Source organism: Talpa occidentalis, unplaced genomic scaffold (genome assembly GCF_014898055.3).
Source record: "Talpa occidentalis isolate TD23 unplaced genomic scaffold, MPIMG_talOcc4v2.1 talOcc4.8, whole genome shotgun sequence".
Classification (NCBI taxonomy): domain Eukaryota; kingdom Metazoa; phylum Chordata; class Mammalia; order Eulipotyphla; family Talpidae; genus Talpa; species Talpa occidentalis.
Genome location: NW_023605194.1, coordinates 72333430 through 72346836, shown reverse-complemented (window position 1 = coordinate 72346836; position 13407 = coordinate 72333430). Strand labels below are relative to the sequence as shown.

Here is a 13407-nt window from a genome sequence, read left to right as displayed (position 1 = left end):
ATTATAAGCAACCTGGAAAACACCTTGAGTTATTGTAGTCTTGGCCCTCTTCCTTCTATACTCAGAGTTCGGGAGCCAAGAATTTGTAGCATTAGGGGAAGAAGTGGAACTTCTAAGTATAGAGTAGTAGAACCAAATGGAAACAGCAAATAAGAGTGGAGCAGGACACAGTCAGAGGTTGGAAGAGGCAGAAAATAGAAGACTCCACATGCTAGTCAGGAAATGTATGTCTTCACTGAAATGGAGCCAGGAGGCAAGTGGTGGCCTGCTGGCCCAGAACCTCATGACTTCTACATAATGTGGTGTAGGGTTCCCTTTGGCAGATGGCGCCTCTTTGCTGCCCATGTGGGTTTCAGCTGACTCCTTTGGAGAGTGAGCAGTGGGAGGACGCTTCATCCTCTTGTTGATTATGATGGGAGAAGGTTAGCCTGGTAAGGCCAGTGCCCATAAGCCCAACTGTCCCTTAATGAAAAATGGAGAACTTGGAATACTTGGAATATCTGTACCAGAAGAAAGGAATCAGATAATTCACATCTACTTGGATGCAGCGCATTCTAGATCTTTCTGTAGAAAGATCTATGTATCTGATGGAAGATGGTGTTCAACTGATTCTATATTTCTTATACTGCACAGGCCACTAGAGATGGGGATGAAACCCTCAGAGTCTTACAAGGGGAAGTTGGTTGGAGGTCAAGCATCGGCCCTGAGTAACCCGAGATAAGTGGACACCCTCACAGGTACTGAAGATCTGAGCTTGATGCACACAACTACAGGAAGACTCTCAGTGCTGACAACTGGATTTTCAGCTCTCAGTTCCAGCTCCCTGAACTTTTATGCTTCAGTTACACAGAATAGGAATCAGCCAGCTAGGAGACTGAAGGGGATACAGTACTGGAAATGATTATGAAACCTTTCACACATGAGCCTAAAAAGGGAAAACAAGGAAGACTTTTGATCTTTAAACAGAAAAGAACCTGACCAGAGAGACACTTATGTAATCAATCCAAGCATGGAAGAAGCTGATCAAGAATTTAAACTGCATTTGGGCTGTTTCCAAAGCTTAGCTATTGTAAATAGTGCTGCTATAAACATAGGGGTGCAGGTGCTCTTTGGAATTGATGTTTCTGTGTCCTTTGGGTAAATACCTAGGAGTGGAATTGCTGGATCATATGGAAGCTCTATGTTTAGTAGGTCCAGAAATCTCCACACAGCTCTCCATAGTGGTTGGACCAGTTTGCACTCCCACCAACAGTGCAGAAGAGTTCCTTTTTCTCCACACCCTCGCCAACATTTGTTGTTGCTAGTTTTTTTAATATGTGCCATTCTCACTGGTGTAAGATGGTATCTCATGGTAGTTTTGATTTGCATTTCCCTGATTACAAGTGATGTTGAACATTTTTTCATATGCCAGTTGGCCATTTTTCATATATGCCCAAATGCCCAAAAATAGATGACTGGATCAAGAAGATGTGGTCCATATATACCATGGAATATTACTCAGCATTCAAAAAAGATAAACACATGCAGTTTGCAGCAACATGGATGGAGCTGGAAGGGATCATGCTCAGCGAAATAAGCCAGAAAGAAAAAGAAAAATACTGGATGGTCTCACTCACAGCAGGAATCTAGAAAACTTAAATAAGGGACCAGGAAAATGAATAACTATAAGAAAGTGAAAATCAAAATCAACAAAAAACTATGAACCAGAGACACTTTTTGGGGGGCGGGGGGCGGGAGGGGAGGGATTGGTGTCAGAATGAGGGGGTTGCAATTGTATGGGGAATATAAAATAAAATTTATTATTTAAAAAAAAAAAGAATTTAAACTGCAGAGGAGACTGCTTTGCCTTCATATTCCAACTTGTCCCTTTCCTAGGAGTATGACTACTTTATTTCTCTGACTTCAGTTTTCTTGTCTGTAAAATCTCCCTTACAGAAACTTTGCACATTCTCTATTGCGTTTGATGCAAACACCTGGGGCAGGGCCTATTATCCTAAGATATCTAACAAGTAGCAGAGCACTGATAAGCAGATGGGTGAGAACAGGGGAGTTATGCCCTACCTGGAGCGCCTGCATGATCAGAGGAAAGTTGATGTTTCGCTGTATCTGAGCTCAAAACTCTTTCCATGGGCACATTCCCTGCCCCTCATCCAGTGATGTGAAACCATGCTAGCTGGGGATATAAGATAAGAAAAATTCACCGGTAATGCCAACTGGTGGAGTTGGAGTGCTCTGCCATTTTTGCCTCTGGCCCTTTAAGGGAACACTCCTACCCACCTGGCCTCCAACTATCAGTTAGCCCATAAAGGAGAGCTATAAACACTCGGGGCTGCCCCACTTCTTGGCCAAGATTTCACCCAGATCTTATCTCTGCCACGACACACACTTGTTCCTAAGAATCTGATCTTCGTTCTGCACTGGCCCTTTGAACTTGTAGTGGCTCCTCCCACTGGTGGACCTTGACTTTCCTTAAAACCCCTTGCCTTGCAGCCTTTCCTACTGCTGAAAGCTGTACTCTGGGGGAAAGTCACCTCTTCTCCCCAAGATGGGGTAGTCAGGCAGGGCTTCTGAACTGTTGAATCGCAGACACCAAAGTATTGGGGGAATTTAGGTAAAGGGGAGGTCCTCGAGAGGGTGGTCAGAGAAGCTTTTGAAGAAGAGTGACTCTGCGCCTTCACATCCGAGTGAGGACAGGCGTTTTGTGCGGCTTTATGACTTAGTGCAGGAGGCTGGCCCATTGTGGCTCAAGCCTGCTGCTTGTTTCTGTAGATAAAGTTTTGTTGGAACACAGCTCATGCTTTTTTGTGTATGTGTGGTCTCTGGCTGGTTTTGCACCACCACAGCAGAACCAAGTATTTATATGGCTGTATGACTGGCAGAGTTGAAAATATTACTAACTCTTTACAGGAAAGGCTTGCTGACCTCTGGTTTAGTGCATCAAATTTCCCCAAACAGAGTGATCCAAGAAAGTCCAGTCCTGTGAGATAATTTTATCAAAACACAAATGTCCAGAATGCAGGGACGCACACACAGGGCAGCTGCCCCCAGGGCCACGCACAGCAGCCACAGTGTAATAAAGGCTCTAGGAAATCCTGTGTAGAGAAACCTGTTTGCTGTTGAACCTGCCTTTCCCAAACTTCTTTGATCTACCAAATGTTCTTTTTCTCAGAATACCTGTTAACATCCTGAGAATCTAGCACTCGGCAGACGCCCCTGGTAAACATGAGTGAGGTGGAATAATCTATACAACCCAGGTTCTTGGCCCCTCCCTGCCTCTAATGACTTTGGCTGAATTTCATAACCCTGAGGGCCCGCCACCTCCTTGGTTGAGTTGGATACCGCTGGCTATCCTATCTCTCTTCCAAGGTTTTTAGCAGGTCAGTGAGATAGTGTGCATAGAAATAGTCTGAATCTATGACTTTTGTCGTTGATTAGTTTTGTTTTGATACATTGCTCAGCAATGGTGAGGTGTGGAAGGCACTAGACCAGGAGCATGAGTTCTTTTTCCTAGTCCTTCCTCTATTGCTAGCTGGGTTAACTGTGTGATTTTAACAAGTTACTTCCCTCCCACTAGGCCTTAGTTAGCTCACCCTCGATTGACAGTTTAAATTGATACAAGTCTAAAGTTCTATTAATTCTCAATTTCTGTGATTCCATTTGGTTAGATGCATGCAGCTTCCCTGCTTATCCAAAACAGCTGCCTCTCTCACGAATCATGAAGACTACATCTCCTTTTTTTCCTGGGACAATTCCGGAGCTCAACATTAGCTATGATGAGTTGATATTAATGAAGGGTTTCTGATGCTGCTGGCAGCTTAGAGGGCATGGCTCGCTTTCTGGGAATGTCTGCCTGACTATTCTTGGCCTGATACCGGAGTTTTTGTTTCCCTTCTCTTGCATTGCTCAAGGACTGCTCTGCCCCCAATGAAGTTTAGGCAGCTTGTTGGCAGATATGTCAAAATGTGGCAGATGTGGCTCCTGAAAGGATGGCAGGGTAAAGGGCCAGGCTGAGTTCACCCAGCAGGCCTGAAATAAAGCAGAGTCCATGCCATGTTTCTCTTGACCACTTTCTCTCTTACTGGCTCAAAAGGTCTACAACATGAATACGAGGCTAAGTGGGGTGGATCATTTGAGGAACGGGTGTTCCTTCTTTCCTATGTAGAAACCATCTGTCTATGTGGTATCCAGGGACTTCCAAATGAAGGGGGGTGGTCGAGAACATCTCCTTAGGCAGGCTGCTGACCCCACGCACTTCCAGTTGGCCATTCAGTCATAGGTATTTATTGGGACTCCTACTGAGTTGAAAGTTCTCTGGGCAAATTGTGAGATGGATAAAACAAAAGTGCTGCCCACAGAAGCTTAGAATCTACTGAAGAAGGTAATGCTATTGAACAGGAATACAACTAAATGTTTGAATTGCAAGCTGAGCTCTAACAGATGTCAGAAATGGGGGTGCTGAGCAAGCGCCAGCTTGATGATTGAGAATGTGTAATTCTCCACATTGATTGGAACACTTTTATATTTTCAAAACCCCAGAAATGGAAGTTCATTGCCTTTCCTAGGTTCCTTTGCCAGTGTTTAATAAATATTTTCTTGAGGTCTTACTTGAGTCATATTGTCACCTTTGAGAAAATGCTTGATCTTCTTAGGCCCAAGGATAGTTAACATTTGCTTCTCCAGGTGGAGTCTCAGTTTTATTATTTTCCCTCCACAAGGTGGAGGAAGGATGAAAAGAGGCTGAGGTCATGGAGTTTGGTCCTGGTTCTCTTTCCATGGGGACTGAATAGCTTCTCTTTCCATACCTCAGAGTCCAGGGTCTGTTTCTGAGGCAGCCAGGCTGACATGGACAGGAGGAGAATCATCCTGGAACAGCTTTTCCTCATTGGGCAGGTGATCTGGCTGGAGGCTCAGTTCCATGAAATGTGTCTCTTGAATCAAGATGAACGTAGTTGTGGTCCCTTCTGTCTCCTGAGCTGCACAAAAGCTAATTTGCTGTGAGGATACTGAGCACTGATCTGAGAGCCTGAGAACATCCCTACTAATCACCAGCCTTCAAGAACTTCCTGACACAGAAGATTTGTAATTGAGACTTTAGCAGTAAGCACTGATTGGACCAGGCCTTGAGGCCTTCATCTGAGAAATTTAGCCTCCTCTAGTTGCTCCCAGAAAATTTCACAGGAAGAATTGGACAGGCTCAGCAGATAAAAACATCATGAAACACTCAATGTAGGGGTATTTAAACCCAAGAATGTTGCTCTGTGAGATTTTCAGCTGGGCCATGAGAAGGGTATAAATGTAGTTTGGCCCACCTCTGGGCCCTGCACTCCTGTGTCTGTGGCTGGTATTCTTCAGGTGGTTTATATGTGTACAATTAGCATTGCATAATTGGAAGATCTTCTCCTTAATCTCTGGGATGCCATTAAGATATAATCAACAAGGGGCTTCCCCTGATGGTGCAGCGGTTGAGCGCTGGGCTTCGAGGCTGCCCGCAGCCTCTGCAGCACTGGTTTGATCCCCAGCCGCTGTGTGAGGGTCCTACATGGCGCGCAGACCTCTCCTGCTGCCTGCTGCTCCCCTCAGCAATGTACTTTGTCAGTCTATCTGTTCTGCTCCCCGCTCTGTCTCTGGTGAATTCTCTCACCTTCCTGCGCTTCTGACTGTACCCAGTGCTTGTATAAATAAATAAAATAAATCTTAAAAAAAAAGATATAATCAACAAGCAACAGTAAACCAGAAACATATTACGGGTGGGGGTGGAAGGAGGGATCAAATCAAGGGGGTTGGGAATTGTATGGGGACTATAACCAAGATTAAAATGTATACATTGTGCAAAAATGAAAAATGATGTAAAAAATGTATTACAAATGTTCATTAAAAAAACAGAGCTGGGTTAAAAAAAAGATATAAGCACAGAGATGCTTTTCCCTTTTGATTGATTGATTAAGAAACCAAGGCCAAGAGTGTTTAAATGACTCAGATTAGATTTTAGCTCTTCTGTACCCAAAAGTTCTAGCCCTGTCCATGACCTCAGGCAGCCATGAAAATGTCAAATGGGACCAAGTACTCACTCCCCATCCTTGGGTCCACTTAAACTCAACTCACAAGACTTTTTTGGAGTTTCCTTTGCAATAGAACAAGAGCCACAACGGTAAATAGAGGCACCACCGGAAAGACTGCAGTCAGGATTCAAGAGACATTTTTCTCTTCTGTAAAAGCACTGGAATGAATGGCGCAGGGTGGGGAATGGGAAGAGTATGGGAAAGAGGAAGTTTAATTTCCTGACTAAAGACCATTTGGCCCATACCCCTTGTTGCACAGATGAGAATTTGAGGCCAAGGCAAATTGGCTGCCCTGATCCCCATGAGGGTCAGCAGCAGACTAGACTCCCTTTCTGCAGCTTCCCCAGCCTGGTTTTTTATTACCTGCTCCTTCCCCTGTGTGTGGGCTCCACTGTGTGCCAAGGAGACCCAGTTAGGGCTGAGGACTCTAACCTTGGCATTTTATTCTGCCAGAAACTTTCCTTGTGGCTTCAATTAATTTCTCTCCCTACAACTTCTGTTCCTCATCTTAAAAAATTCCCTAAGGTTTCACCTAAATGTTATGTTACTCTATTTAGATTTTGCTTGAAATTCATATGACAATATTCAGATAATATTCTCCTAGCAATGGCCGTTCAATGAGGGAGAGAGTCTGATTTGTATCTCCTTTGCCCTCCCCTGTGTTGCAGTTACCAAGAAAGAGAAGTCAGCAGTGGATGGTGACACAGGAGTCAGAACATCAAAGGGTGCGCCCGGGAATGGGGGGAGGTGTGATGGCCCAACCAACAGGAGGGACTGGGAGTTTACCTCCTCACAGAGGACCTCTTTCCTGCTCCCAGGTTCTGGCTCAGTGTTGCTCAGAGCTGCTGTCTCCAGCAGAGGGGTCTAAGTCCTCTGCAGTGCTTTCTTCCACAGATGCCATCTTCCTGTTTAGAACACCCTAAGGTCCATAGACTTGCAGTTGGAGTAGTTCCTTTGATGGAAACCAAGGCTTTTGGCTTAGAAACTGATGTTGCTTCTTGGAGGAATTCCTGTGCCCATTTTTCTGAGACTAGTATCAATGGCCTAAAGGTCCCTATGACCTTCCAGGCTGTGTCCAGGGCTATTGTGACCCTTTCTGTGGCCTCTCTTGAGTTATTGGCCTCAGTGGTTATTGTCTTCCTTCCTCCGTCCCTAGATATAGGCCTGTTTAGGGCTGTACTTCTGGTGCTCCATAGCAAAACAATTGCATTAGCTGTACCTCTGATTTTTGAAACTGGGTTCTTTGGACTTGGTACTGTGCCCTGATGGAATCTTCTACCCAGCTACCTGTCCCTGGAACTATGATCCTAGTTATTCCTGGAGTTTGCCTTCTCTTAGCTGAAGCTGTTGTGTTGTTGGTCTTGGAGTCAAAGCAACCCTGTCCCATCTTGTTCCCTGTCCTTCTATAGTTGGAGTGGGTCCTTGGGCCCATGTGTTGGCTCCTGGAGATGCTGTTTCAAAGGAACTCATGATGAGGTCACCAGCACCTGGAATGACTGTGAGGATGGTGCTGGAAGGACCTGTGTGTACAGCAGAGGGAGCGTGTATTGGAAGACTATCCAGGTTGCCTACAGGATTGAGCTTAAAGAGTTTGCTAGGTGGAATGCAAGCTCACTAAGCCAGGCAGTCTTTGGCCAATATGTTACACAAAATAAAATTTTGGAAAACTAGATGTATTCTCCTATGCCCACATAATCTCTTTCCCACTGACATGCCCTCCATGCTACACCCTTTCCCAGAGGCCACAGCCCTTCAGTTGCTCCAGTTGCAGTGGTGCAGGCAATCTCAGCGATGGGTAGATACCAACATCTAATAAAGTGCATTTTCAGACTCTTGTGCTTACCTGCTCCATAACAGGCCATCTCTCTACTGGCCTTTCACAGCCTGGATGTCCTTCCTTAAACTCCGGGTACCTGACTGTTGATGAGCTCTTCCGAAAATACCACACAGTACATGGTTGCTGTTAGACGTCTGCTGAGCCGCTTAGTTGTAGGTAGAGCCTGTCCAATTCTTCTGCCCTGACTTCTTACCTGGTCTGCACATTTGAACAAGGAGTCTTTGTGACCATAATAAGTCACCTTATACAACTCACTACCTTTTGGCACTCTCCCCCAAATATATATTCTACAACACTCTGGGGGAATTGGGTGGGATATCTTTCAGTTGAAAAGTTTTTTCAGTACATTCAGTTGGGAAGTTTTTTCTAAAGGAAGCATTCTTTAGAAGAAAGGAAGCAACCTTTCTTCTAAAGGAAGCATTCTTCTGAGATAAAAGCATGCTTTTAAAATCTTTGCCTCACTGTCAGTTTTCTATCACCCCTCTCCTTGCCTTATACCATGGAATATTACTCAGCATTCAAAAAAGATAAACACATGCAATTTGCAGCAACATGGATGGCACTGGAAGGGATCATGCTCAGCGAAATAAGCCAAAAAGAAAAAGAAAAATACCGGATGGTCTCACTCATAGCAGGAATCTAGAAAACTTAAATAAGGGACCAGGAAAATGAATATAAGAAAGTGAAAATCAAAATCAACAAAAAAACTATGAACCAGAGACACTTTTTGGGGGGTGGGGGGCGGGAGGGGAAGGATTGGGGTCAGAATGGGGCGTTTGCAATTGTATGGGGGAATATAAAAATAAAATTTAATATTTAAAAAAAAAAAAAAAAAAAAAAAAAAAAGCCCTCTTGGATTCCTGGGTATCCTTTTGTGCCATCTCCTTCCCAGCTTTTGCTCCATCAAGCTTGACCCACTGGCTATCAGCTCATACTTGCAGAAATGGTCAGGTTCATGTTGAAGAACAGCATGTTGTTTGTGTCTGAGGCCACAGCGGTAGTGCCCCTCATCATCCTGGGACAGCTAGGACAGCCTCACCACAAACAAGCCATTCTGTGGGAAATCTTCTAGAGTCACACAGCCATGGTAATGAAGGTCAGTATGATGATTGGTGGACACAATGGTGTGGCAGAAAGGGTGCATAGTGGCAGTGGGTGGTGACAAGCCTCCCAGGCTCCCCAGATACCAGCCTTGGGTCCTTCAATGCAGCTGCAGTTGCAGGTAAGAAGAAAAAGTCAAAGTGCTGAGTGTAGTCAGTCTTCGGGGAATTACAATCTCAAAATTCTGCCTGAATAAGAAGACAGCTAAGAAATGCTTCTGTGAAAGTGAAACTAATCAATATTGAAATGTCAAAGCTTAGCCTCTGAGTCAGGAGTAGACTCAGGATTTAGAATGGAGCTGTACCCAAGACTCCTTCTGAGAGATGGAAATGCAGTAATAACCTTACTCACTACTTAGCTGACAGTTATATGCCAGGTAGTCTCATACAAGTCTTCAGAGCCTGGGGCAATTCCACTGTGCTCCAATGCAGATGTTTAAGAAGGTACCATCTAGGAGTCTGGCAAGATAATGGGAGAGTTAAGACACTGGGCTTGCTAAAACAACCAAATTGCATATAAACAAAGACAACAGTGCCTGGAGGATGATTGGATGGCCATTGCGTGCATACTGAGGGATGATTCAGCAAAGAGGGTAAGAAAGTTGAAATATATTTGTGTTTGGAGTGTTACAGGGGCAGTGTAACCCAGGAGAGGGCAGAAAGGCTGTGATCAGGAACCACTTTGATACTGTTGTTGACTCAGGGCTCATGTCCACATTAAAGACTCTGGGAAATGCACTGGAGAGGGGCACACATATTGGGTGTGAAGGACAGAGAATTTTACTTCTGGAGAATTATCAGAGTAGGGGAGCAAAGATCTGTGATAGAAAACTGATATAACAGTGGATAGATGTCTGCATGGGTAAATGTTATAACGCCATATAGTGATCATACACCCAGAGCTGTGAGTGAAACACCCCACTTCCCTAAGCAGGGATTTTAGGACAGCGCCGTGTCCTGGTGGTTACTGGTGTGGGGTCCGTGTAAGGCTGTGACTGTTGACTTCAGTTTATGACTCCTAGGCCTGCGTACCTGGATCCTGAGCTGGAAGGTTAGATCGACTCTCTTGTGCCTCAGTAGAACTGAGGCTTTTCTCTACACTGTTGGCTCACCCTCACCTGGGGCCAAAGCAAACAACTAGACGTGGTACAAAGTGCCATGAACTGGAGTTTAATGCACCTGGGCCTTGAAAACATGAACAAGTGCCTCAGGACAAAGTTCTGTACTTGAAAGTCAAAGAGAACAAAATCAGCTATGACTCCACTGCTACCAGGCCCCCTTCCCAGAGCTATAACTATTGAGAGAGGGTGGGAGAGGTCTGCAAAGGAGCAGTTTTTTTGTTGATGGAATGTGCAAACTTAAGAAACACACACATAGCTGTCTTTCAAGCAGCTCTCCCAGTGAGCCCTTCTGCATTCTCTTCAGCGGGTGCCGTGATGGGCTATTGGTAGAACAACCAACTTTGTAACCTCTCACCTTCTTGCTTTAGAATGTGTATGCCTCGCACCTATCAACTTGTTAGGACCTTTGACACAAGTAAGTTAGGACCTTTGACACAAGTAAGTTCATCGTAAGGACTTTTGACACAAGTAGGTTCACTTTGATATCCTATTGCAAGGTCTGGCTACATCACTTGCCAGGCCTGTGCAAAATGAAAATGCAAGAGCCTTTGTTCAAAAATTATTAAGGGTTTCACTGTGGTAATAGCAGAGCAGTAAGCTAAGTGCCTTCTGAGTATGAGACCTGGTGTGAGTGCCCATGTGAGGCCTGTGAAGCTGCCCTGCCTGGTATCTATGTCTTAATATCAAGCTAGAGGAAAGTTGAGGCCATAGATGCCATGGATATTTCAGTGCTCACTTCAGGCTTGATTAAACCACATCACCAGCTATGCCACTATCAATAAGGTTAAATGACAACTTATCATTCAAAGGTTAGACTATTCACAATTACAAAGAAGGACAATCTCAGGACAGCTGTGATGTGGCCCTGAAAAATGTTCACGCCTTAGATTTCAGGAATTCTTGTATTCTACATGAGGCGTGTTGAAGCGGATCTCTGCCTCATTTATCAGGAGGATGCAGTTGTCAGGCTTTGCAGTAGAAAGCTTGTTAAGAATCCTTGCAATGCACATTATTTTCTTTTATTAATACCAAATTTGATTTATGCTCAAGAAATCACTTGGTGCATTTGATCAGTAGATGTTATATATAATTAAGGTTTTGGAGTCTTGTATTAGTGAGGGCTGAAGAAAGAGCTAGTATTTTAGGATCAATTTGGTGACCTGCTGATGTTCATTCTCAGCCCTTTGGTGGAGGCAGGTGTCCTGGCTTTGATACCCCACCATCACCAGCAGTGGTCTGTTGGTGTAGCTGCTACCAGGGAGTGATGCCTATGACTGGAGAGAGGCCATGGGCTGGATCCTGATGTGACGTGAGAAGGTGCAATCTGTGGCGGGTACAGAGGGCAAGGACTGCTTCTGCCAGGACAGGGTTGAGAAATGTACATCTTGTCCCAAAGATGAGTCCCAGAGGGAAGAGAGCCAGTCTGCAAACTATTCAGTGTGCGTCTTCTTTGTGGAGGGGCCAATACAGAGCATGGAACAGAGGGAGGAGTTGGGTCAGCAGGGGCTAAGGTGCCTGGGAGAGGAAGTCAGCTATAAGCCTGCCCAGGCAGGGGGCTCCTCCCTCCTCCCTCCCTAGGATGATCCCTTACTGGGGTCCCCAGCATCAGTTGCCAAGACTGGGAGGAGGATAAGCCCGGGAAGAGAGAGGGCAACAGTCACACCCCTTCCTCTAGACCTTGGGGAGGTGAGGGAGCATATCTTTGAGTGAAGATTAAGACGCTGATGAAAAAATTTAAATGGAATTTAAAATGATCAAATTTGGAGTGTTTGAAACTTGAAGGAGTTAATTTAGGAGTATTACTGATATATTAGCAGAGAAAGCCTGGTGTGCCTGAATTTGCACTTGGAGACAACAGAAAATTTTTCAGTAGGAAAAATTTTAAAGGGGGATGAGGTTAAAATAAAGAGATGCTGTGTTGTATCTCAGAGCGTATTGCTCAAGTATTTCCCACCTTTGCTTCATTAAAATTCTGATTTGCTTATAAGCCAGACATAGTGTTAATCCTTTATGGGTTTTATCACAGCATTTTTATTCATTCATTAAATCATTCAACAGCTATTTTGTTAAGCATCTTCTTGGTACCATGTTCTAGGTACTAGACACTTTAGGCATACACTCACACATTCCTCAGGGCCTTCCCGTTACCATCAGAATAAAATCCAGATTCCACAGCTTGGAGGCAGGACCTCTGTCATCTGAACCTAATACATACTTGGCACGCCTGCCTTAGGCCAAGGATCCTGCCTTTCATCCATCTGTGCCCAGTGACTGGCACATGGTATTGGCGAAATAAGTAAAATTGGATATATATTTTTTACCCGTAGAATTTTTTTAAACTCTGAATTCTTTTTTTTTTTAAAGATTTATTTATTTATGCATACAAGAGCTGGGGTACAGGCCAGAGATGCGGGGGGTGAGAGGATTCACCAGAGACAGAGTGGGGAGCAGAACAGACAGACTGACTGAAACACACTGCTGAGGGGAGCAGCGGGCGAGACAGGAGAGGTCTGCTGCGCCATGTGGGTTGCTCCCTGGCCAGCTGGGGATCGATCTCATGCTGCAGATGCTGCGGATTGCTTCATAGTGCAGTGCTTAACCCCTTGCGCCACCAGGGAGGCCTTAAACTCTGAATTCTTTTAAGGGTAAGGCAGGGTCCTCATTTTTCCGTAGTACTGGGTTTGGCACTTGAATTGGTGCCAGCGAAGTAGTGCTACTTCTGTCTTTTGCATACCCCGAAACACTTAACTCATAACTTTCAATTGTCAACTTAATAGAAGACAGCAGAGCACAGGGGATATCAAAAGAGCGAGTATTAGAAACAATTGAGTCTGGCTTATGCTCTTGCATGTGAGTTCTCGTCTCCCTCAGTCCTCCTGGACCCAGATCTCACCACTCCCCAGGACCCTCACATCATCTTGCTTTCCGGGAAAGAAAACCGTGATGTGCCGAAACTACCTTGGAGTGCTGAATCCCAGATGAAGGGGGCACCGCAGATCTCATCTCTGCAGCCTGGAACGCTAGGGGCTGGTTTTGCTCTCTCTGGGGCTGGGCTGTTTTGGGACTCACCTTGCAGCAGGCCCATTATGAGGAGAAGAAGCCTTTTCTATCCTGCCCTCTTGTTGGCAATCTGCAAAAAACAAAGAGGACTAAGAGAGGCAAGTGAGAAGTGGGAGGAAGGACCATAACACGACCCGGGGCCCTTCATTTGCTTGGTGCAGGGGCTGCCCTAGATCTGCCTGAGAGCAAGACAGGAACTGCCTCCTGGGAGAGAAGCTCAACTCCATTTC

At 45.1% G+C, this 13407-nt stretch overlaps 1 protein-coding gene across 1 annotated transcript; it reads right to left on the bottom strand.

Moving 5' to 3' along the window:
* Positions 1-4803: 4803 nt before the first annotated feature.
* FCAMR (Fc alpha and mu receptor) lies at positions 4804-13202 on the bottom strand. Its single transcript, XM_037497718.2, is given in 8 exon segments — positions 4804-4973; positions 6952-7317; positions 7320-7421; positions 7424-7579; positions 8832-8881; positions 8883-9032; positions 9034-9106; positions 13187-13202. Coding segments are annotated over 8 exon segments (1083 nt in total).
* Positions 13203-13407: the final 205 nt, after the last annotated feature.